The following is a 26508-nucleotide window of genomic DNA, read 5'->3' as shown; positions in this document are numbered from 1 at the left end:
TGATAAGCCTAATCCTGATGGATTTAGAAACATTAATCAAATATACATCAAAAATAACAGGCATCGTTTGCATTAACAACCAACACAATCCGAGGTCATGCTGGGGGCAGCCTGCAAGAATCGCTACATATTCCAGTGCCAAAACAGAATGCCCATAATGTTTAGCAGAACAAACAGACAACATACAAGCAAACCCCCCTCCATACACACTGCCAGTGTGTATTTGATACTTCTAACCTTCTTCTTCGTCTTGTTTCATTGCGGTTGGCACCCAGCTTAATGGTGCATTACTGCCACCTTCTGCTCTGGAGTGTACAATAGACTTACATTCTAAATCCCTTCACCCAATCAATCTCTCTCTCACACACACTAACCTACACTTCATCCTCCCATCTTTGGTCATCCTAGTACCCTATTCCTGCTTATCTGTCATATCCTATATTAAAAAAAACCCTGTACCCCTTAAGAAAGCTAAAAATACCCTGACCTGTGCTCTCTCACCCATGCCCAGCAACCCTTTTAATGTGAATTCCTGCACCCCTAATTCCCTTAGATTAATTTTCAGCATCTCTCGCTGTATCCCGTACCTCCTGCAACTCAGAACTACATGTTCTACTGACTCCTCTTCCTGACATTCCTCACACAATCCTGTCTGGTGTTTCCTTATCATTTTCAATGTTTTGTTTAACGTACAGTGCCCCAGCCTTAACCTAGTCCACACAGTTTCCTCTCTTCTGTATCCATTACCTACCCTAGTACCTGCAACACTCTTTTGTATTTGATATAAATGCCTCCCTTTCCCCTCCCTGTCCCATCTTTCTTGCCGCATTTGGTTGATTTTTTCCCCAGATTACACACTTAACCTCTGCTTTACTGATACTAATGTGCATTTCTGTATTTTCTTTCTTTAACGCCCTCTTTGCCAACTCATCCACCCTCTCATTCCCCTTCACCCCTTCACGTGCTGGGACCCATAGAAATTTTACCTGACCTCCCTGATTTGCAATTCTTGTGACTGACTGAAGGACTTCATAAAGTACATCTTGCCGACTGTTTGAGTGAAAAGACCTTAAACTTGCTAGAACTGAGGATGAATCTGAGCATATCAACACTTTGACTTGTCCAGTTCTCTCCACCCATCGCAACGCAACCAACACTGTATACACGCCTAACTTATTAGATACATACTTCTACCCTTGGTAAAACAAATCTGGCCACCCTCATTATCTACGTCTCTCAACTTGTGTCAGATCGTCATTCTGTTGCTAACTGTCCAGAAAAAGCGGTCTGCACCATCCTATCTTACAACACTACCTATGTTCAGTAGGAATATGCCCGAGCAGACAGAATGCTGCCAAGGCCATTTCGAGAAGGAGCGAAGGCTGGATATGGGCAGGGAGGGAAAGAGATGATAACGCCACTCTGGAGCCTACCGTTTAAATCAACAAAACTGCCTGTTGCCTGAAAGTGACCAGTCTACTGGAGGACCTCAGGTTGAGTGGCATCTGCAGGACGGAAAGGATCTCTTGTTGATTCCTGAATGGAAGACGGACATTTCCCCTCCCGCAGATACTGTTCAACCTGCTATTACCTTCCCCCCACCCCACCCTGCAGATCACCTGTGCTCCAGATTCTACTGCCTGTAGTAATTGAGAGTCTACTGGTCACTTTCAAGGCCAGCCGGCATTGTCTTTGATAACAAATGTTCCCTACACTTGCTCAGGTAAGACAGGTGGGCAGGGGGAAGAGATACAGCTCACCTGGGAGGAGAGGTCTACCCACTGCGCCACACCCTGGTCGTGGATGGTCACGGTCTTCACCCCGCCCAGGATCACGTTCTTGGCAATCTCCAGGCCCAGACCCCGCATGCCTGAGATCAGGATGTTGGCGTTCTGCATCCGCTTCATCGCCTCATGGCCAAGGACGTACCTGCAAAGCGAGTGCAAGCGTTAGGTTTTCACACCCTGAGGGGACAGGGGGAATGCAAGAGGGGTGGGAGCTGTTTAAAGATCTGCTGGACACACAAATGATCACTATGTATCCTTCTCTGAAGGCAGGCCAAGCTCTGTGAAGGAACAGGGAAAGAGAGGGGAGGACAATACGAATGGCCAATGAAGCCTCCCTGAAGACTGGCCAGATCCAGGGGAAAAGAGGGGAGGTTAAAGGATCTGCGTAACAGAAGTGTCACGCAACCCGTCATCCCTTTCAAAGAAAAAGACTTTGACGCCTACAAGTAGTCCCAGGGCTGGAAACTGTGGAACATTAAGGTCTACCCTCCCTGGGATGGGAGGGCATTCAAGTAACCCAAAGTAGGGGGAATCCCCGGGAAACTGTGAAGCACTGTCACACAGTGATACAGCCACTAGCTACCTGGGTTCAATCTTCACTGAACCTACTGAACATTGAAGGGCCTAGATAGAGCTTACATGGCAAGGATGTTTCCAATAGTGGGAGAGCCTAGGACCAGAGGGCACAGCCTCAGACTAGCAGGACGTCCCTTTAGAACAAAGATGAGGAGGAATTTCTTTAGCCAGAGGGTGGTGAATCTATGAAATTCATTGCCAAGTAATTTGGAATATTTAAAGTGGAGGTTGATAGGTTTTTGATTGGCAAGGGGTAGGGGTGGGGGGTCAAAGGTTATAGGGGATTTTATTTATTTATTGAGACATGGTGCAGTGTAAATCAGCCATGCTGGAATGGTGGAACAGACTCAACAGGTCAAAGGTCTGTTTTCGTGGTCCACCACTAGAAGACTTAAATCAGCAATATAAGAGCTAAGGAACGTTTACATCGTAAGACACAGGCCATTGTTCATCCAGTGTACTCTGACCAGAGAGGATCACACAGAAGCCACAAAAGGGCATAGATGTTGTAACAAGAGGAACAAGTAGGGCTATGGAGTCCTGAAGGGCAACATCACCTGTACAACTGAATGAAATGATGAGTGGGGGGCCTTTCCCTAAAGCAGGCAATGTCAGGAATCGAGGACCCCAAAGAGCTGGCGACAAGCTGAGCGGTAGCATCGCAGCAGCAAGGAGCAACCTCCAGCCCAGAACGCATCACTGACGCCTGGAACGTTGCAGGGGAAGGTAGCAATGTTAGGCAGTGATCCGATTGATATATCAGCAATGTTTCTGGTCCCAGAAGTATTTACACAGAAGGCAAATAATGGGTTTGTGTGGCACAGTTAGAGCTCCTCGCATCCACCCACATGTGATACACATCACACCCCCACGTCTCCCCCCAACACCCCAAACATTCCCAGAGGCCTCACTTACAGTTGTCTGGAGTACAGTCCCTCGTCAATTTCCGCATCACTTCCATTCTTCGCCATACCCTGCAATTAACGAGATCAGCATCAGCATTGGAGACACCTCAGGGCCTGGGCAGGGCAAGCAGTAAAGCTCCCTCTGCACTGTCCCATCACACATTCCTGGCGTCAGAGACAGAGTGAAGCTCCCTCCACAAAGTCCCATCACACACTCAGTCAGACTCAGAGCGAAGCACCCTCCGTAAAGTCCAATCATACACTCCTGGGGTCAGATACAGAGTAAAGCTACCTCCACGCTGCCGGGGTCAGACACAGGGTGAAGCTCCCTCCACACTGTCACATCACACACTCCCAGGGTCAGACAGACGAAGGCTTCTGATACACACTTCCTGGGCGGTGACAACTAGGAGTGCAAAGTCCCAGTTGTTAAAGTGGATGGCCAGTAACAGAAAGTACCGTCACACAATTTCCAAAATACACCCCAGGCAACAGCGATCCTCCGAAAGCAAACGTTTCATTCTGCCAACTGCTCCCTCTCCCTTCACCCCCACCCCCAAGGCAACTCCATCCTCCTGCCTGTGGCAACCCTCCTCAAAGCTACAATGCACTCCTGACTGACTGGACGTCAAGGAATTCTCTGCTAGGTGACAGAGACATCGCTCCACACCCCTCCATCCCAGAGATCAGGCAACACTGACACTGAAGCACTGGTTAAGGAAAGTGGTCGACCTACAACACTGCAAGGTGAGGAATCTCAGTCGCTACCATTCACTTCCTGCTGGCTGAGTAATGCATAATTTAGTGGCTGTAATGGTGAATGACTCATAACCCCAAATTGAGTCACTTATACCAAATAAGGGCAAAGATCAAATAACCGGCTGGCTCCTGGGATTACTTCCTCCCCCTTCTTCCAAAAGGTGCCGAGTCACTCTGTGAGGAACAATGCAGCGCCCAGGGCCCACCTCGAGTTTATAAACAGAAGGAAATAAAAGAATCACCTGCGTACCGAGTTGTGACCCACGACTAGGGGGAACTACAGCGTTGTGCTCAGGAAGGTTTAGGGGAAATTGTAATCCCCACGTAAAGGGTGCGGAGATGGATGGTTGAAGGGGCGGGGACTGTCGCTGAATGGTTTGCACAAAGAGCTGGTGTGGATTCAGGCCGCCTCATTCTACAGTGCACTTGCCTGCAGTCACTCCTTTCTCTGGAAAGGAGCAGCTCCAAGGATCCTGGTTTTTGATGCTGACTTCCGGCACGGTCTGCCCAAATGGAGAGTTTGCACATGCTCCCTGTGTGGGATCCCAGGTACCCCGGTTTCCTCCTGCAACCCAACCACATGGGGGAGGGTGGGGGTGGGTCAGGGGTTATTCAGCCACTGTAAATCACAACATCCCCATCCAGGGTGTGTGACAAGTAGAATCAAAGAGTGGAAGGAGAATGGGCTACCCTGGATTTAATGGACCAAATGGCCTCCGATATCAGAAGAATGGCCTGTAACGTTGTTAGAACTTGAGAATGTGGGAGAATGCAGGTGAAACGATTGAACATTTGGATCTGAAGAATTATCGTTGCTGGAATGGGTCACATCTTTGGAATTTTGTACTAGAGAGTGGGCCACTCAGCCCACTGAGTGCATACTATCCCACAGAGGAAACCCCATTACCCTCTTTTTTCCTGCTCCCTGCACAATCCCATCAACTGTTCCCAGTCAGCTGCACAGAAGGGGGGAGGGTGGGGACAGAGGGGTGGAATTCAGAGGCCACCCAATCCACTGGCACACCCTTGGAATGAGACACAATTGCCATTCAGGCCAATGGGCTACCTCCACGTGCAGCCAGCACCAGAGTTTGGGATAGAAACCATCTCGTGAAAGCAGTGTTGGCAATAAATGTTGCTGTGCTACCTCGGATGGATTTCAGTTACCAGTTAGGTTCAATGTGAGATGTGTGTTTGGTTGGACCCAGTTGAAACAAAACCTCTACCATCCACCACCCTGTAGAGTGTACATAAAGGCATTGTCCTTATACAAGCATAGCAAGCTCATGGCCCTCCTCTTCACATATTGGTTACCTGCTGTTCTCTCCATCAAGAGGTCCAAACCAACATACCACCTGGACACCCCCATTCCTCTCCCCGCCCCCCCATCCAAAGTCAGGAAATCGAGGATGCCCCTAGCCTCCAACCTCACTCACGTTGGCAGGAGTTGCCGGGGATTCACTCCGTAAAGAGTTGATGGAGGAGCAGTTGGAAGCAGTCTTTGGCTCTGCGGCGGACACGGACACACGGCGCTTCTTGGAAAGCGGAGAACTGGACATCTGTGCGGGAAGCAGACAAGGGAGAAGGGAAGTCAGATGCGAGTGGGTAGATGGCTGGAGATAGTGGCCATGGCACAGCCCACTAGCTTTAAATCAGCACCACAGCTCTACCCCCGTTAGAACAATTAACAAACATGCTACAGTTACCTCTCCACTGAATGGGGCTCTACAATCAAACGATAATTCACTCCAAACTCCCTCAAATGCAACCTACCCCCAGCACAGCTTTAACAGTGTCGCGCTAACCACTTGCAGTTCAACCCCAGCATCCTCTAAGGCAGGAGTCCCCAACCTTTCTTACGCCATGGACTAATACAATCAAACAAGGGCTCCATGGACCCCAGGTTGGGAACCCCCCTGCTCCAAGCAGTCATTCCTGTGGAATATTTGGGTTTCCCCTGGGTGCTCCAGTTTCCTCCCACAGTCCAAAGACACAATGGTTAGTAGGCATTGATACCGGTTATTCTGTTCTTGTAAACTGCCTCGTAATTAGGCTAGGGTCAGATCATGGGAGAGTTGATAGGCAATGCAAAAGGCTGCTCCACACTGTACCTCTGAATAAAATACCCGAGAATGCAGAAAAATATACGGAAAATGGACAGCATGCGGACTATAAATGGTGTGACCCCTGGAGAGCTGTAGAACCCAAGGATGGAGTGGTGAAAGTACACCATTCCCCAAAAGTTGCAACACCAGTATTCTGGGAGAAGTCATACTACTTTTAATCTATTCAATATGCATACTGTGATTGATTTACTTTTTATTTCCTCTTTTTCTTCTTCTATATTATGCATTGCATTGAAGTGCTATTAAGTTAACAAATTTCACGTCACGCCGGTGATAATAAACCTGATTCTGATTTCAGCTTGCCTACTGAGAATAAGGGAGGGAACGCATTGGCACAAGATGCTGACTATACTGAACTCTGAATATTGTGCGCAACTTCAGTCACTATTTGAGTGAAAGGATCTCATTTTATGTTATCAACATATCAACTCCTGCCTGAGAAGCGACTTAGATCCGCTCCAATTTGTCTACCGGAGCAACGGGTCATAGCCAATCAATAAGCTTCAACACCTTGGCCTCAGTACCTCCTTGTGCAATTGGATCTTCAATTTCCTCACTTGCAGACCCTAGTCAGCTCCGAACTGGCAGTATCTTCTCCCCAATCTCCAGATGCACCACAAGGCTTTATACTTATGACTGTGAAGCTAAGCACAGCTTCAATGTCATATTTATGTTTGCTGAAGACACCACTGTTGGCCAGATCTAAAACTGTGATGAACCAGCATATTGGAGGTAGATTGAAAATCTGGCTGAACAACCACCTCTTACAAGATCAAGGAGCTGATTATTGACTTCAGAAGGAAACTAGAGGTTCATGAGCCAGTATCAGAGCACAAATAAGAGAAAATCTGCAGATACTGGAATTCTGAGCAACACACACAAAATGCCGTTGGAACTCAGCAGGCCAAGCAGCATTTATGGGAAAAATGCACAGTCAATGTTTTGGGCCAAACCCCTTCGGCAGGACTGGAGTAAAAGCCGAGTAAATTTAAAAGGTGAGGGATTAAGTAAAGGAGATGAGAAGTTGATTGGTGAAAGAGACAGAAGGCCATGGAAGAAAGAAAAAGGGGGGAGGAGCACCAGAGGGAGGTGATGGGCAGGCAAGGAGAGGTGAGAGGGGGAAAAGGGAGTGGGAAATAGAGAAGGGCGTGGGTTGGGGGTAATTACCAGAAGTTTGAGAAATCGATGTTCATGCCATCAGGTTGGAGGCCACCCAGACAGCATATAAGGTGTTGTTCCTCCAACCCAAGTGTGGCTTTATCCCGACAGTGGACATATCAGAATGGGAAGTGGAATTAAAATGTGTGACCACTAGGAGATCCCACTTGTTCTGATGGATGGAGCGTAGATGCTCGGCGAAGCGGTCTCCCAATCTACGTCAAGTCTCACCAATGTACAGGAGGCCACACCAGGAGCACTGAACACAGTAAATGATCCCAACAGACTCACAGAAGTGTTGCCTCACCTGGAAGGACTGTTTAGGACCCTGCATGGTAGTGAGGGAGGTGGTGTAGGGGCAGGTGTAGCACTTGTTCTGTTGCAAAGATAAGTACCAGGAGGGAGAAGGGAGTTGCGCAGGGAGTGATCCCTCCAGAAAGCAGAAAGTGGCGGGGGGGTTAGATATGCTTGGTGGTGGGATCCCATTAGAGGTGGTGGAAGTTTCAGAGAAATATGTGCTGGTGGGGTGGAAGGTGAGGACAAGAGGAACCCAATCCCAGGTAGGATGGGGTAAAAGCAGACGTGCTTGAAATGGAAGTGATGCGGTTGAGGGCAGTGTTGATGGTAGACGAAGGAAAGTCCCTTTCTTTGAAAAAGGAGGACATCTCCTTTGTTCTAGAATGAAAAACCTCAACCTGAGAATAGATGCGGCGGAGACAGAGGAATTGGGAAAAGGAGATGGCGTTTTTACAAGTAGCAGGGTGGGGTGAGGTGTAGTCCAGGTAGCTGTGAGAGTCCGTTTGTTTGAAATAGACATCAGTGGATAAGCTGTCTCCAGAGATATAGACAGTGAGGTTGAGAAAGGGAAGGGAAGTGTCAGAGATGGACCAGGTGAATTTGAGGGCAGGCTGGAAGTTGGAGGCAAAGTTGATGAAGTCGACAAGTTCCACGCAGGTGTAGGAAGTGAAACCAATGCAGTCGATGTAGTGTAGGAAAGTGCTGGGCGTTCACCAGTGTAGGCTTGGAACAGACTATTCCACGTAGCTGACATACAGGCAGGCATAGCTGGGACCCATGCAAGTGTCCATAGCTACCCATTTTGTTTGAAGTAAATGGGAGGAACCAAAGGAGAAATTATTGAGAGCAAGGACAAGTTCCACTAGGCGGAGAACAGTGGTGGTGGAGGGAAACTGGTTGGGTCTGGTGTCCAGGAAAAAAAAATGGAGAGCTTGAGGCCTTCCTGATGAGGGATGGAGATATCCAGGGACTGGGCATCCATAGTAAAAATAAAATGATGCAGGCTAGGGAATTTGAAATCCTTGAAAAGATCGTGTGAGGTGTCACGGATATAGGTAGGAAGGGACTGAACCGGGGGGATAAAACAGTCAAGGTATGCTGATACAAGTTCAGTGGGGCATGAACAAGCTGAAACAATGGGTCTACCTGGACAAGCAGTTTGTAGATCTCGGGTAGGAGTAGAAACGGAAGGTGCAGGGTGCGGGAACTGAGGTTGGTGGCAGTGGATGGAAGATCCCCAGAGCTAATAAGGTTGGTGATGGTGTGGGAGACAATGGCCTGGTGTTCCTTAGTTGCATCCTGTTAAGAGGAGGGGTCTGAGGGTTTGCGCTGGGCCTCAGCAAGGTAGAGAACAGTACACCAGACTACTGCAGCCCCTCCATTATCTGTGGGTTTGATGGTGAGGTTAGGACTATAGCGGAGGGAATGGAGAGCAGAGCGTTCAGAGGAGTGAGGTTGGAATAGGAGGGAGGTGTGTTAAAGTCTAGACTTTACAGTTAGCAATGAAAAAGTCGCTCCCTACGTGATTCCTTTGTCCATTCGTTCCTCCCCACTGATCTCCCTCTTGGCACTTATCCTTGCAAGTGCTACACCTGCCCCGACACCACCTCACTCTCTACATTCAGGGGCCTAAACAATTCTCCCAGATGAGGTGACACTTCACCTGTGCGTCTGCTGGGGTCAGTTACTGTGTTCAGTGATCCCAGCGTGACCTCCTTAACATCGGTGAGACCCGTCGTAGATAGGGAGACCGCTTCGCCAAGCATCTATACTGTATCTGCCAGAACAAGCAGGATCTCCCAGTGACCACCCATTTTAATTCCACTTCCCATTGTGATATGTCCATCCATGGCCTCCTCCATTGGCATGATGAGGCCACACTTAGGTTGCAGGAACAACACTTTATATTCCGGTTGGGTAAGCCTCCAACCTGATGGAATGAATATCAATTTCTCAAACTTCCGTAATGGCCCCCCAACTCCCCCTTCTGTATTTCCCACTCCCTTTCCCCCCCTCTCACCTCACCTCCTTCCCCACCCATCGCCTCCGTCTGGTGCTCTTCCCCACTTTTCCTTCCTTCCATGGCTTTTTCTCGCCAGTCCTGCCCAAGGGTTTCGGCCCAAAACGATGATCGTACTTTTTTTTTGTCCTTAGATGCTGCCTGGTCTGTTGAGTTCCTCTAACATCTTTAAATTCCTGTTATTATTTTGGAGGACCTATCGTGGGCCCAGCATGAAACTGCAATTACAAAGGAAGCATGGCAGCTCTGCTACTTTCTTGGGAACTTGTGAAGATTCGGCATGAGCCCGAGAAATTTGACATATCCTCTATAGATGTGTAGTGAAGTGTATACTGATGGGCTGCATCACAGCTTGGTATAGAAACACCAATGCCCTTGAATGGAAAAGCCTACAAAAAGTAGTGGATACGTGCCAGTCCATCACGGGTAAAGCCTTCCGCACCATGAGCACTTCCACATGGAGAGCAGCAACCATCATCAGGGACCCCAACCTCTCCTCACATTCCTGCTGTCAGGAAGGTGGTACAGGCGTCTCAGGACTCACACCAGCAGGGTCACGATGTTCCGACAACCAGTGGACTCTTCAACTCATGTTCTCAATACTTAATATTCGTTTGTTTAATTGAGTTTCTTTGTATTTTCAGTTTGCTCTCTGGTTGAACACCCATTAGTGCAGTCTTTCAGTGATTCTGTTGTAGCTACAGATTTATTGTAGATGCTCACAAGAAAATGAATCTCTGAGTTGCATTTAGAACATAGAACACAGAACAGTACAGCACAGGAACAGTTGGCCCACAACTTGTGCCGAACCGGCTGAAAAGCGAAAAAGAAAATCACCCAAATACTAATCCCTCCGACCTACACCATGTCCATATCCTTCCATCTTCATTACATTCATGTGTCTATCCAAACATCTCTTAAAAGCATCTGTTTCTGCCTCTACCACATACCAGGCAGCGCATTCCCGGCATCCACAACTCTGCGTGAAAAACCTACCCCCTCTCACTTTCAATACACACCATCTGGTATTTTCAACCCTGGAAAACAGATACAGTCGGCCCTCCTTATCTGCAAGCTCCGCATGCGCAAATTCAACCAACCGCGAATCGAGAAAACCTGGAAGTGCTCTTCCAGCACTTGCTGTTCGAGCCGTACAGACCTTTTTTCTTGTCATTATTCCCTAAACAATGCAGTATAACAACTATTTTACATGGCATTTACATTGTATTAGGTATTATAAGTAATCTAGAGATGATTTAAAGTATATGGGAGGATGTGCGTAGGTTATCGTGGATCGGGATCGATAAAAACCAGAAGTTCTCTTACTAAGTAAGCGTCAGTTAGTCAAACGTTTGTCTTAGTATATAATATATATTTTACCTTTCTATGCATATAGAACACTTAAGAAATGTATGTTTCAGTGCCGGGTCGGGAACGGAAGTTCCTGACTTCGATCCAGTGACAGACCGCTCCCGAGTGCGCTCTCCTTTCCTTCCGGGTTGATGTGGAGGATCAAAACCCCAAAACCCAATAATTAAACCACTGCGTTGCTTAGTAATAATTGTAGCTTTCATCGGCGCAGGGCCTTTCTCACTTTATCCTTTAAAATTGTTCTGATCGTTGACCGACGCTTTTCCAATGACCGATGGCGTTTCACCTCTTTCTGATCACTTTATTATTTCCACTTTATTTTCAATCGTGATTGTGATTATTTTCGAGAACAGCAACACTGCGGATTCAGAGCTCCTCTGCCGGGTCCTAATGTCCACCGCACTGAAACCGGTTTAATGAGGTTATGGGTTCCGCTGGGTCCCAAGGGCTACTGCATTCAGACAGGTTGAATAAGGGATGTGAGCATCTGTGTTTTTTGGTATCCGCGAGGGGTCCCGGAACCAATACCTCGCAGATAAGGAGAGCCGACTGTACTCTTGTGAACTCGATTTGTGCTTTTCATAATCTTGTAAACCTCTATCAGATCTCCCCTCAGTCACCGACGCTCCAGAGAAAACAACCCAAGTTTGTCCAACCTCTCATGATAGCACATGCCCTCTAAACCAGGCAGCATCCTCGTAAACCTCTTCTGCACTCTCTGCAAAGCCTCAACATCCTTCCTATAGTCGCAATACTGTATGCAATACTCCAAATGTGGCCTAACCAGAGGTTTTTTTTTTAAAAAAAAGAGTTGCAGCATAACCTCTTGACTTTTGAACTCAATGTTTTGACTAATAAAAGAAAGCATTCCAAAATCCTTATGAACCACCTTATCAACCTGTGTAGCCACTTTCAAGGAGCCATGAACTTGGATCCCAAGATCTCTCTGCTCAGCAATACTTTAGGATCTTGCCTTTAACAGTGTACTGTCTCCTTGCATTTGCCTTACCAAGGTGCAACACCTCACACTTACTGGGTTCAACTCCATCTGCCATTTCTCTGCCCACATCTGCAACTGATCCATATCGTGCTGCATTCTTTACCAGTGCTCTACACTATCCACAACACCACCAATCTTGGTATCATCCACAAATCTACTAACCCACCCATTTATATTTTCATCTAGGTCATTTATATACATCGCAAACAGCTGAGGTCCCAGCACAGATCCCTGCCAAATATCACGAAGTGTAGACCCCCATCTCGACTAAGTCTCTTCAATCAACTATCTTCTGTTCTTCTATGCAGCTGCTAGTTTGGATTCCAAACAGCCAATTCGCCACGGACCCCATGCATCTTCTGGATTAGCCTCCCATGACAGACTTTGACAAACAACTTACTAAAATCCATATGGTCATCCACTGCCCTACACTCGTCAATCTCTCTCATCACCTCTACAAAAACCTCAAGTTGGTAAGGCATGATCTGACAAACAAAGCCATGCTGGCTCTTAATTAGGCCATGGGAATCCAAATGCTCATATATCCTATCCCCCAGAATTTTCTCCAGCAATTTCCCTACAATGGACATGAGACTCACCAGTCTATAGTTCCCAGGATTTGCCTCTGTTCCTTTTTGCTAACTACTTGCCATCCTCTGGGACCTCGTCTGGATACGAAGATACTATCACAAACAAGAGAAAATCTGCAGATGCTGGAAATCCAGGCAATGCACACAAATGGCTGGAGGAATTCAGCAGGCCAGACAGCATCTATAAAAAAGAGTACGGTCAACATTTTGGGCCGTCCAAAGATACTAGTCAAGGGCCAAACAATATCATCTCTTCCTTCCTTCAATATCCTGGGGTGAGTCCCATCAGGCCCTGGGGACATATCCACCTTAATACTCCTTAAGAAGCCCAACAATTCTTCCTCCTTGATCTCTAAACACCCTAACCTTTTTTCATACTCTTAGCGCTGACTTTTGGTCCTCCATATCCTTTTCCTTGGTAAATACCAAAGTACCTCACTCACATTCTCCCCATCCAAGTAAATGTTTCCTTCTTCATCCTTGTGGTCCCTCCCTCTCTCTAGAATCCTCTTGCTGTATGTATAGAATGCCTTGGGATTTACATTAAACCTACTTGCCAAGGACTCTGCATGGCCCCTCTTGGCTTTCCCAATTCCCTTTACCTCTTTTCTGGCTTCTTTACACTCTTCATGTGCTCTGTTTGATCCTAACTTCTGAAGCTTTACCTTCCTTCTTGACTAAATTCATCACCCCTCTGGACATCCAAGGCCTCTTATCTTTCCATTCCTGTCCTTCCTTCTAATAGGAACACAACTTTCCTGTACTCTGTGTTATTGATCTTTAAATACCCTCCACATCTGATGTGAACTTTCCAGAGTAAGTGTTCCCAATTAACACTTCTTAGCTCTTGCCTAATGCCCTCGTAATTTGTCCTACTTCAATTTAAAACTCTCCCACAAGGAACGCATCTATCCTAAAAGTTAAGGAAATGTGGTCACTATTCCCTAACTGCTCACCCACTGAGAGGTCAGACAGCTAGTCAGGTTCATTAAACAACACTAGGTGACATACATGCACTTCCATAAATTTACTTTTGAACGTTGACTATTCCCCTCCATTGACGCCACCTGACCTGCTGAATTCCTCCAGTATTATGTGTTTGTGTTGCTCTGCAGAATCTTGTGTTTATGAAATTGTATTTCATTTATTTAGAGATACAACATGTAATTCGGTGGGAGGAGAGAGAGCAGCGCACCGCACGTGCGCAGCCCTCCGGTGAAAAATGATATCGTATCTGTTAAATAGGGACCATGGACAATTCTGATTTGACGGAGATGGACATGAAAGCACAGAGGAACATCTGGAGAAATTTCTGAAATGCTCGTTCGCTGCTGTCGTTACTGCGCATTCGGGAATCTTCTGGAGGGAAGGCCTCAAAATCCCCGGCTTTGCCTGCTGTTGGTGACCGAGATTGAGGTCGAATCGTTTGGACAGAGATGGCGCTCAGTACTCAGTGTCGGAGAGCTGATTCGGAGGCTCGAAGTTTTCGGATGACTCAGAGACGGATTGTGGTCGGGCATGGCAAGGGGGAGTTTTTCTTCCTTCTTCTATCTGCGTGAGATGTGGGACATTTGAGAGACTTTGAACTTTTTACTGTGCTCATGGACTTCTTCATCAAGTTATGGTATTGTTGCACTGTTGTAACCATATGTTATAATTATGTGGTTTTGTCAGTTTTTTTAGTCTTGGTCTGTCCTGTGTTTTGTGATATCACACTGGAGGAAATATTGTATCATTTCTTAATGCATGCATTACTAAATCACAGTAAAAGAGGACTGCGTGTCTTCAGAATCTAATTGGCCATTTGAGCTGTGCCACCCTGACACAACCCTAGCCTAATCACAGGATAATTTACAAAGACCAATTAACCTAACAACCAGTGGGAGGAAACTGGAGCACCCTGAGAAAGCCAGCACATTCCATGGGGAAGACGTAGAAGTTTCTTGTAACAGTTACCAGGGCTGAACTCCGAACTTGAGGTGTCCCGAGACGTAATGGTGTCACACAAACTGCCATGTTATTGTGGCGCAACTTCCTAAAGTTGAGGACGACCCACTTCAATTCAGAACGATAAAGTACATTCAAGCTGAAACTGGATTTTGGGAAGTGGGGAAAAAAGCAAGCAGAGCTTCAGGCTTCCAGCACGAAAGTTAACAGAGCAGGCCAATCCCAGGTTGCAAGTTCGTGGCTGATGGACAAGCTCCCATAATTTCAAATCACCAGGTCTGACATACGTTCTTTACAACGAATGGCAGAACTAATTTCTCGCCTCGTTATCCTCATCAGGAACCACATGCATTTGATGCCATTCACTACAGTAGATGCCTGGTTACCGCAGAGAGACTTTTGTGCATTTGAAGACAGAACCCGTTTGTTACCAGAGGATGACCCCTGCTGGCCTCAGTAAAAACACCAGCCTGAGGATTTGGGGCAGTCACATGGCAATGGCAATCTATCCAGTTGATAACCTTGGTTCAAAGCCCCCGGATGGCCACCCCCCCCCCCAATGGCCCTCATAGTAATGCTTTCAGTGGGACACCCCTCCCTACAAGACACGACCAGCGCTGGGACTGTCAGGGGAATTGTTAAGCTTCTAGAGGAGCCAGTGCATTGGAAGAGCGTGCCGTCAATGCCGAGACACCTGCAACTCCTCACCAAGTCACGCACGGTTTGTGGAGAGGGATCCCGCCAGTTGCTGATGGCTCTTACCGACAAGCAATGCCAGTAAACCCCACGAGTTTCCCCACAGGAGCAATACAAAAAGCACCAATCAGAGCATAGGCAGCTGCTGTCAGCTCAGCCTGCGGGCAGGCCCCAACCGCCTGCACTGCAGATCCATGACACAGCAGAGTGCGGTCTGAGCCTCGCAGCACCAGCCTGCTCAATCAATCCTGGCCGCCTGAGCTTGTATCCGCTGCACACATTGCCTGCCTGTTCCCTCTGGGCTCCATTAGACCAGCCTGGCACAGAAACAGGAAACAAGCCTTCTGGCCCACTGGGCACCAACCATCAAATGCCCTATTTTACATCAATCACAATTCATTCCCCCCCCCAAACATACACAGTATGTCAGGGGTTCCCAACCTTTTCTATCAAACAGAGCCATGCCGTTAACCCAAGGGTCTGTGGACCACCTGCACCAGCAGAAATTTAAAGTGGCTAGCTCCACCAATTTACAACGCAAGAGTACCTGATGGGGAGGGGGAGAAAATCAGTCATAGGAGGAATGTGCATACTATACACACACAAATACACAAACACACAGTGCCGCAAGCTGGGATTCAACTCTGCAAAGGCTACTGATACCAGTGGGCTGACCCAGTTTCATGCACCCAAATCCCTGTCCATAAGGCAGTCCCACCATTCCGGGGATAAACAGTAAGAAAAGGGCACAGCCAGCAAAAGCCCTGGGGGCAACAACCACCAAACCAGGAATAAATTCAAAGGATAAACAACAATCACTGACTCTAAACAGATAAAAAAGATGGGTGGTGGGGGGGTGGGGTGGTGGAAGGGAGGCTAGCTAGGTGGGTGGGAAAAGTAAAGTGCTGGAGAGGAAGGAATCTGATAAGAGAGGAGAGGAGAGTGGATCACGGAAGAAAGGGAAGGAAGAGAGAGGATCCGGGGAGGTGATAGGCAGGTGAGAAGAGGCAAGAGGCTAGAATGGGGAATAGAAGAGAGGGGAGGAGACTCTGCCTAACAAATCATAAACTCAATTTAGTATTAGTAGCCAGAAGCTGCAAGTAACTGGGAGACAGTTAAATACAGGTCCAGTGCAGAGCACGAGATGAGAACCAGCTTTGAACTGACACTACAGACAATTAGGAGACAGATAAAGCTACAGTGCAGAGCATGAGGTGAGAAGCAGCTTAGAACTGATACTACAAGCAATTAAGAGACAAATAAATACAAATCCAGTGCAGAGCATGAGCTGAGAAACAGCTCCCAATTGTTTTTAGTAACAATTCCCTAGAGAAATAAGGTCAAAGGCCGCTTTAGCACATCAACTCTGATAACCTTTTATTCATCTGCTGGAAATAGCCAGTTTGCATCACCGCCCTCTCATTTCCCACTAGCCCACCAGGGCCTCTGTTCCCCATGCTCCCTTCAGTGTCAGAGGATGGGAACAGGAGCCCAATTATTCCATTGTGACCAACTGATCCTAACAGAGTCTTTTACCGTACCCTTCCAGCCATTCCCTATGTACTTGTTTAAATACCTTCAAAACATTGTCATTTTTTCTGCACACTAGTGTGGGCACATGGCCAAGTGGTTAAGGCATTGGACTAGCGACTTGAAGGTCATGAGTTCGAGCCCCAGCTGAGGCAACGTGTTGTGTCCTTGAGCAAGTCACTTAATCACACATTGCTCTGTGACAACACTGGTGCCAAGCTGTATGGGTCCTAATGCCCTTCCCTTGGACAACATTGGTGTCGTGGAGAGGGGAGACTTGCAGCATGGGCAACTGCTGGTCTTCCATACAACCTTGCCCAGGCCTGCGCCCTGGAGAGTGAAGACTTTCCAGGCACAGATCCATGGTCTCGCAAGACTAACGGATGCCTTTACTTTATTACCATGTACCATTTCATGGGCAATCAAGGTCTTCCCACCACCATGATTGTTCAGAAGTGGTTTGCCATTGCCTTCTTCTGGGCAGTGTCTTTATAAGATGGGTGATCCCAGCCATTATCAATACTCTTCATAGAATGACTGCCTGGTGTCAGTGGTCGCATAACCAGGATCTGTGATATGCACCAGCTGCTCATATGACCATCCACCACCTGCTCCATGGCTTCACGGGGGGGGGGGGGGGCGGCGGAAGATGTCCCATGCCAAGGAAACGACTGTGGCTACTCACTATATTTATGCTCCCTGGTGATTTTACAATTGTCTAAGAACACTCAGGTTCCAAAACTCCAGAGGATGAAAATCCTGGTCTATTCAGTCTCTCCAGTTCACCCAAGCCCTCCAGTCCCAGTAACATTCTCATAAATCTTACTTGCACCCTTTCCAATTTAGTGATATCGTCTCTGTAACCCTATCTTCTGATTCACTTAAGAAAAAAAAATGACTACTGTGTAGCATCTAAATAGATGAATTAGGAACATTAAAGGGAATGGCTGAGGGGTAGGAGGAGATACGTCTCAGCCAAAGAAAATGTAAGGCCCTCGTCCTTTCCACAAGCCTGCAGTCACCCTTGGCAATGCGTAGCATCTGCTGAGTCCCCTGATCAGGGTCACATGAAACCGTGGGAGCAGGTTGTGGATGGTTGTATGGGCAACCAGCATGCATCACATCCTGGATGTGTGACCACTGACCCCAGGCAGACAATCTCTGGAGTGCACTGATAATGAACTGGGGTCACCTGTCTCGTAAAGACACTGCCCAGAAGAGAATGGCAGACCGCTTCTGTAGAAAAATTTGCCAACAGCCATGGTCATGATCGCCCACATCATAGCACCTAATGAACAAATGGGAACAGATAATTGTTAGGAAAAGCTTCCCATCCAACTTCAAAAGGGAATATTTGCAAACAACAGACTAAATGCCTACAAGAAAACGAATCTCAGGTTAGTATATGGAGACACATTTGTACTTCACTTTGACAAAACATTGGCAGCATAAGTCTACACTACTGCTATTCTCACAGTCTATGAGCAAAGTCCAATGCATCACTGCATCCATAGTAACAGCTGCTCAATAAATGCTGACAGTCCCACCACAGAGTGATGCAGTACCAAAAACAGGCCACTCGGCCCCAAGTGCAAACCCTTCTGACTATCTACACCCATCTCTCTTCTTGAGTTCCACTTGTGTTCTATGCAACTTTTCAACTTTTACTTTCATTCTAAACATAGTTAGCTCCATCATGGGCACTCGCCTCCAAAGTATCTAGGACCTCCTCAAGGAATGATGCCTCAAAAAGGCAGCATCATAAAGGGCCCACTTCATCCAGGGCATCCCTTGTTCTCAATTCACAGCTTTGTTTCTCTCTATTACGTATTGAATTGCATTACTATTGCAAACTTAAAAGTTCATAACATGTGCCAGTGACATTAAACCTGATTCTGAATTCAGGAACAAACTGAGATTAGCCAAGAGGCTTCCAGGCAAACTCAGCATTATAGTTCATGAACCAGACACACAACAAGAAACATTAAATCTCCCTCCATAGATTGCGCCTGACTTGCTGTGCACTTTGAACGTCCAGAGAATTTGCCGCTTTAAAAGGTTTTTCTTTAGCATCGAGATCATATGAGTCAAGCATTGTTTTCAGATTCTGATCGGCGTAAACAAAGAAAGATTGCATCAGGAAATCGGGGCATTTCACCCACAAATAGTAAGTGACCTATTACAAAAGGTTCACTTGCGGCAAGCACACAAAGCTATTAACTAGTCAGGCTTTTTCAGCTCTGAGAAGTTACTGCAACCTGAAAATTCCAACATTTTCTCACTTCACCCCCACCCAAACCAAACTCCCTCCATCTCAGCGAGAATTGTTAGCACCCCCCCCCATAAATTGTTGGGCAGAGATGGGTGGATGCGTTTAAAGAGAACTTTAGGAATGGGAGTGCTCAGAAGATGGGGGAGGAAAAGAATAACAGTGTGTGTGGAAGCGCGGTGGAGCGGAAGGCCAACACTGTGTTGCATTCTCAAGGACAGCGTCCTTGATCAGAACAGCTTCCTGATTTTTTTCCAGTCCGGGACAGTTTGGAAGGAAACTTATTCCACTGTCAACTCAAGCCCATGGTGGAGTTAGATGGCACAGGCTCTGCCAAGGTGACACCTGTCAACACTTGCAATCACACCTCGCTGCCTACGCAGAGCTTGTACATTTCCTGCGGGTATTGCAGCTTATCCCCACATCCACAGTTCCTCAAACTTACCATGAGCCCAATGAATCATCAAAAAAGTGTTATCATTTTATTTTCTTAAACAACCTGGAGCCTATTCCTTCTCACAGCAAAATCCCAACACTCATTTCCATAAGACATGGGAACAGAATTAGGCTCTTTAGGCCAATGAGTTTGCTCCATCTTTCGATAATGGCTGATATCTTTTTCCTTCCAACCACATTCTCCTGCCATCTCCACATAATCTTCAATGCCCTTATTAGTTAAGAACCTATCAGTCTCCACTTTAAATATACTCAATGACTCGGCCTCCACAGCCGTCTGTGGCAATGAATTCCACAGATTCACCACTCTCTGGCTATTTCAGGAACATCTTTTTCCTCTCTGCCACTGCACTTTTAAATGGTCCATGAATTCAGGAAGCCAACCTTGTTATTCATCCTTTGCACCATTTAAGTTTTTGTAGCTAAACTTTATGTCTTGCACTACACTGCTGTGAAAGAACAAATTTCAAGACATACGTCAGTGATAATAAGCCCGACTTCGCCGGGCTCCGACTCCACTACCGACCCTCACACCCACTAGAGGCCACGGCATCCTTTCCTCCCCACTAACCTCATGTCTCAGCACTACACTCAGGTCTGACCCCGACACACATTCTCTCTCCACCGTCCCTACACCATGACTAGTCTCAGTGCATATCCCACCAACATCACCCCTCCAGTCCATCGGCACTGTTGAGCTCCGTTCTCATTCGATCACCCTCCCCTCCTACCACCAGAAACACAGTACCAATGGGTTGCTCCTCCCCTCCCTCCACTCAGTACCGCAGACTCCCCATCTCCTGAGTTCTCTACTTCTTCTTTCCCCTCACTCACTCGGTGCCTCCCTGCCTTATGCCCAATTAACATGTCGGGGCTCGGGCCTCCCTTTCCCCTCACTTACTCGGGACGGCGGGACTCCAGGCCTCCCTTTCCCCTCACTCGGGACGGCGAAGCTCCAGGCCTCCCTTTCCCCTCCCTCACTCACTCGGGAGAGCGGGGCTCTGGGCCTCCCTTTCCCCTTACTTACTCACTCGGGACGGCGGGGCTCCGGGCCTCCCTTCCCCCTCACTCACTCGGGACGGCGGGATTCCAGGCCCCCCTTTCCCCTCACTCACTCACTCGGTACGGCGGGGCTCCGGGCCCTCTTTTCTCTCTCTTTCTCTTGGCGTCCCTCTTCCACCCGCGAACCTGACTCAACAAAACCAAAATGGCGCCGGGGGCCCGCCCTCCGACCCCGGAAGCAGACGCCGCCTGACCTCCTCACAGACTCCTCCCCCATCATAACGCCGAAAAAATCCACTCACCGCCCTCGGGAAGGCTGAAGCGTGTCAGCGAGGAAGTAAATTAAACTTCCTCCCGGTACCCGTTACCCAACGCTCTCCCCCCCGCCCCCTTCCCCGGGTCTCTGAGGCGCCTCTTTACCTCAGGCCCCGCCCCTCCACAAGATGGCGGCCTCCACCGCCTCCCCTCGCGGGTGCCTACAGCCCTCCTCCTCCATTTACCTTCACTCCGCCTCCACCGCAGTCACTCCCTCTGGCTCCTCCTCTTTCACCCGCCCGCTACTCTTTGCTACCACAACTTCCCCTCCTCTGGTTCCCGGGCTTGAAGGCCGCTCGCAGCCGACTGGGACCCTCTTGCGCCGCTGGAGCGGAAGTGACGTTGGTCTGGAACCGTTATTCGCCCCCCCCAGAAAAAAACGTAGCCTAATGTACCACGATTTTATCTTACATCCTGAAACCTTCTTACTATTTGAAATGCTATTTGGGCTGCGGTTCGGGCGCTTGCGCGATGGAAAATATCCCATCCCATTTATTAGATTAAACAGTTCAGAGTGGCGGGAAAACAAACAAAATGGCTGCGGCCAGAAGCGGAGGGAGGGTGCTCCGGCGTTTTCCCCGCTCGGCATGTGCGGGAAGGGTTGGCATTTGGGCCTCTGGGGCGTACGGTAGGGAAGGAGACGGCGTTGTCTTTTGTGATTAACATAAAAGAAGAGTAGAGGTAGCGGAGTGAGGGAGTGCAGTGGGAGGAAAGAAGCTCCCAGTCATTACTGCAAGATGGCGGCGGCGCGGATCGGGCGGGCGCAATCAACGCAGGAACGAAGGGTGGCGAGTAAATCTTGTGGTTCTCAGGCTGATGTGGGGCGGGCGAGCTTGTACTGCAGATAAATGAATTATTGTTGTCACATCTACCAAGTTACAGTGAAAAAGCTTGCCCTCAATAATAAAAAATTAGTTCATTGCACAATGTATTGAGTTGGTACAGGGCAACACAATGACAACGCAGAAAAAGCACAAGATTCACAAATTAATGGAGGAACTCGGTCAGGCAGCGTCTCTAAAAGAATAAACGATTTTTCATATCGAGACAATCAGGAAGGGTTTAATGTGTTGTGTTTAATATAAAGATAAAAAGGTATTGTACAGTTTATTCTTGTAAATATTTTATTATGAATAATGTTAATTTCTTTGAAAGAAATGTGTAACAGCTACACAGGCCATTGCAGCCAGGCAATAAAGAGCTGAAAGAATAAAGAGGTCGATTATAAGATCATGAGTTCATCGGGTTTATTATCGCTGTAGAGTATATAGTGCTACTGCACAGACGCAGGCCCTTCAGCCCATCTGGACCGTGCCAAACTTATTCTACCTACTCCCATCAATCCACATCAGGACTATAGCTCTCCATACCTGTCCCGTCCTAGTACTTACCCAAACTTCTCGTAAACTTTGCAAATGAACCTGTGCCAACCATTTCTACTGGCACTGCCCTCTGAGTAACAAAATTGCTCCTCAGGGTCCCCTTAAATACTTAACAAACATGCCCTCTTCGGATTGCTACCAACAGGCAGGAGGTACAGGAGCCTGATGACGCACACTCAAGTGATTCAGGAATGGCTTCTTCCCCTCTGCCATCAGATTCCTAAATGGGATCGAACCCATGAAAACTTTGTCACTACCTTTTTGCACTACTCATTCAACTTGAAATAATTTTAAATATATGTGTATATACACAGTTGCAAGAAAATATTTGTGAACCTTTGGAATTAGCTGGTTTTCTGAATTCATTACTCATAAAGTGCGGTCTGATTTTCATCCAAGTCCCAGTAACAGACAAGCACAATCTGCCTAAACTAACAACACACAAACAATTGTACTTCTCATCAATACTGAGCACACCATTAAAACAATCACAGTCTGGGTCAAAAAAAACTCTGGGGTTATGCCTTTTGCAAAAGCTATCTGGAGTCAGGTGTTCGAATCAATGAGATGAGATTGCAGATGTCAGTTGTAGAGGTGCCCTGCCCTATAAGACACACAAAGAAAGGTTACTGACAGAGCCTGCTCTTCTCAAGAAAGATCTGTTTATGTGCACCATGCCTTGATCATAACAACTTTCAGAGGACCTTGGAAGAATTGTAGAGATGCATGAAGCTGGAAAAGGCTACGAAAGCATTTCTAAAGACCTGAGTGTTCATCAGTCCACAGCAAGAGAAACTGTGTACAAATGTTGGATATTCAGTACTGTTGCTGCTCTCCTTAGGAGTGGGCATCCTGCAAAGATCGCACCAAGAGCACAATGTGCAATGCTGATGGAGGTGAAAAATGACCCAAGGGTAACAGCAAAAGACCTGCAGAAATCCAGGACTTGCTGAAGTCTCTTCATGTGTGCGTTATAAGAAGAACACTGAAGAAGAATGATGTTCTTGGAAGGAAACTACTCCTCTACAAAAAAAAACATTGCTGCATGTCTCAAGTTTGCAAAAGACCACCTGGATGTTCCACAGCACTTCTGGGACAATGTTCAATGGCAGATGAGACAAAAGTTGAACTTTTTGGCGGAAATGCACACCACTACGTTTGGAGGAAAAAGAGTCATTGCACACCAAATATTAAAAAAACCTCATCCCCACTGTGAAGCATGGTGGAAGGAGCATCATGGTTTGGGGCTGCTTTGCTGCCTTAGGGTTTGGACAGCTTGCAATCACTGAGAGAACAATGAATTCAAATTTGTCTCAAGACGTTTTATAGAGGAATGTCTGGGTAGCGGTCTGTCACCTGAAGCGCAATAGAAGTTGGATGATGCAACAAGACAATGATCCAAAACACAAGAGTAAATCAACAACAGAATGGTTTAAAAAGAAGAAAATTCGTGTTTTGGAATGGCTAAGTTGGAGTACAGACCTTCCCAATTGATGAACTGAAACAGTTTTGTATTGGGGTATGGTCTAAAATTCCTCCTCACTTGTGCAAGTCTGTTCAGCAGCTACTGGAAATGTTTGGTGGAGATTATTGCCGCTAAAGGAGGTTCTTCCAGTTATTAAACACAAGGGTTCACATCCTTTTTCCAGCCTGGACTGTGAATGATTAAACAATGTGCTCAATTAAGATATGAAATTGTTTGTGTACTTTTAGGCAGATTGCGTTTTTAGTACTTCAGTACTTGTGATTGTACTCTTAGCTTAGGCAAATTGTGTGGTCTATTATTGTGACTTAGATGAAGGTCAGACCACATTTTATGGGTAATTAATGCAGAAAACCAGGTAATTGCAAAGGGTTCACGAACTTTCTTGAAACTGTGTATATATACTGTTATTGCAATATACAGCTGCCGCATAACAAATTTCACGACATATGCCAGTGATATTAAGTTTGATCCTTTAACCCAGGATCTCTTGCGTCTGCTTGCTTTTACCCACCTATACCCCTCATAATTTTATCAAATCTCCCTTCCTCCTCCTGTGCTCGACACCGTAACCTACGTAAGAGACCTACGCGCGTTGTGAGCATTTATACTTGTGTGTCTGCATCGCTCTGCAATTTGCGAACATCACGCATGCGCACACACCTGCCCGTGCAAGGCTTCATGGTCATGGTAGTCTTTCTCCGGGTGAACAAGAAGTGAGCATCTTTTTTCGTCAAAGCGAAATGTGTCCTCCATAATTTCGGAGGTCTGTAAAGCTTTATGGAAAGCATTGCGGCCAGATTTCCTTCCCTGCCCTTCAGTCGCCGAATGGGAAGCTATTGCAGCGTAGGAGGAAAAGTGATGCTCCCAAGTGGACCAATCACAGTTGTTCGATCTGCGTTGCCGCGATGCGTAGTTACATTTTGGGAGAGGTGCGCGTCAGGCTACAGCGTAGGGATCCGCGTAGGCGCTGCGTAGGGTTCGCGGCCTTGCTGCACCCACGGTGTCAAGTTGACGCAGAAGTATAAATCAGCCTTATCTCAGGCCCTCAAGACCTAACAACATCCTTGTTAACGTTCTTTTTGTGATGACATGAAGTTCATTGTTTTGCATCAGGGCAAAGCCATAAAATTACCATAAATTACAAAATAAATAAATATTGTATCACCAGCAAAGTCACCAGAGAGACACTGAAGCTAGTGGAGATAGAAGTGTTTCGTTCAACAAAATGAGACGCTAATGGAGGAAGAGTACACTGGAGAGGATGCTTCCAATTGTGCAAGAGACTAGGACCAGAGTACTGTGCAAAATGTCATACACACATTTGTCAACATGGAGCGGAGAGCAAGTTTGTAAATCCGGCGGGAGCAAAAGATGTTGGGAATGGTGAGAGTGGTGCTGTGGGACAGGTGGCAGAGAAGGAGTGCCAGGGACAGGGAGAGGGGGGGTGGCATGGGTGTAGTTGATCATTACAGAATGCCTCTCTTCCCCCTTTCCCAACCATGACTCCCCTCTTCCTGCCCCCTTCCCCCTCTCAGTCCACAATCGAACTTTGTATGAAGGGCTATCTTATAGAAGTGTTTAACGTGTACGGTAACAGTCTTTTCCCTGGGTAGACAAGTCCTAAATGATGGGGCGTAGGTTTAGGGCAGGGGCTCTCAACCTGGGTCCATGGACCCCTTAGTTAATGGTAGGGGTCCATGCCATAGAAAAGGTTGGGAGCCCATGATTTAGAGTGAGCTATAGCTAGGTGCCAAAGACTTTTACACAGTCCTGCAGTAATTTTATTTATTGCACTGTCCTGCTGCTGCTACAAAAAAACACAACCTTGGACTCACTTTACACCGCACGCTGTCGGAGCAGTGCTGCCGGGATAATCAAGGACACGACCCACCCAGCCAACACACTTTTCGTCCCTCTTCCCTCCGGGAGAAGGCTCGAGAGCTTGAAGACTCCTACGGCCAGATTTCAGAACAGCTTCTTTCCAACTGTGATAAGACTGCTGAACGGATCCCGACCCGGATCTGGGCCGTACCCTCCAAATATCCGGACCTGCCTCTTGGTTTTTTTGCTCTACCTTACTTTCCCTTTTCTATTTTCTAGTTATGATTTATAATTTAAATTTTTAATGTTTACTATCGATTTGTACTCCAGGGAGCACGAAGAGCAGAATCAAATATCGCTGTGATGATTGTACGCTCTAGAATCAATTGTTTGGCGACAATAAAGTATAAATTAGATTTCATGATATATGTGAGTGATGATAAACCTGATTTTGATATGGGTCTCTATTGTGGACTGAGAGTGGGGAGGTTCCTCTCCTTACAGGCAGCCACTAAACAAAGAGACCCCAAAAGAACCCATTAAAAATAAAGAAATGCTAAAATATGCAGAGAGGAGAGAAAAAAGCACGAATCGTGTGAACAATAAAAGTAAGCAAATAGCATTCAGAACTGAAGTTTTACGAAAGACGTGAAGCCAGGTACCACTGCCGTTGGAGCAGGCCACGGCCCCAGTTCAGCACAGAGGGTGTGCTCTCCGTTTCTAAACTCCCCCAACATAGGAAGCATCCTCTCCAAATCCACTCGGTCAACGTTCGATAGGTTTCAATGAGATTCCCCCTCACTACGATAAGCCTTCCATTCCCGGAACACAAAACACAAAAAGGTTTTCCAAAACACGGGTACAATCCCTATAAACTAAAAAGACCTACCAACAAGCTGAGACAAACAATTTGGTCCGACACAGAAACTGAAGCTGGAGGAATGGACTGTAGTTCAGTCCGTCTTTCTTCCACATTTCTTCTTGATGTTGCTCACCCCATTCCTGATAAGCCTGA

The 26508-nt window shown here is 47.1% G+C and overlaps 1 protein-coding gene across 1 annotated transcript in view; it reads right to left on the bottom strand.

The window, feature by feature from the left end:
• uba1 (ubiquitin-like modifier activating enzyme 1) overlaps positions 1-20719 on the bottom strand; it is a 62235-nt gene extending 41516 nt beyond the window's left edge. The window contains exons 1-4 of the mRNA XM_063035309.1: positions 20607-20719; positions 5464-5586; positions 3279-3337; positions 1761-1929 (exon numbers count right to left, since the gene is read on the bottom strand). Coding sequence (XP_062891379.1) covers positions 1761-1929; positions 3279-3337; positions 5464-5586 — 351 coding nt within the window. The 5' untranslated portion in view covers positions 20607-20719. The remainder of the gene's footprint in view (positions 1-1760; positions 1930-3278; positions 3338-5463; positions 5587-20606) is intronic.
• Between the last annotated feature and the right edge of the window lie 5789 nt (positions 20720-26508).

This window comes from Mobula hypostoma, chromosome 28 (assembly GCF_963921235.1).
Source record: "Mobula hypostoma chromosome 28, sMobHyp1.1, whole genome shotgun sequence".
Taxonomy (NCBI): Eukaryota; Metazoa; Chordata; class Chondrichthyes; order Myliobatiformes; family Myliobatidae; genus Mobula; species Mobula hypostoma.
Note: the sequence above shows the minus strand (reverse complement) of the source record. Positions and strands in the feature narration are given on the sequence as shown.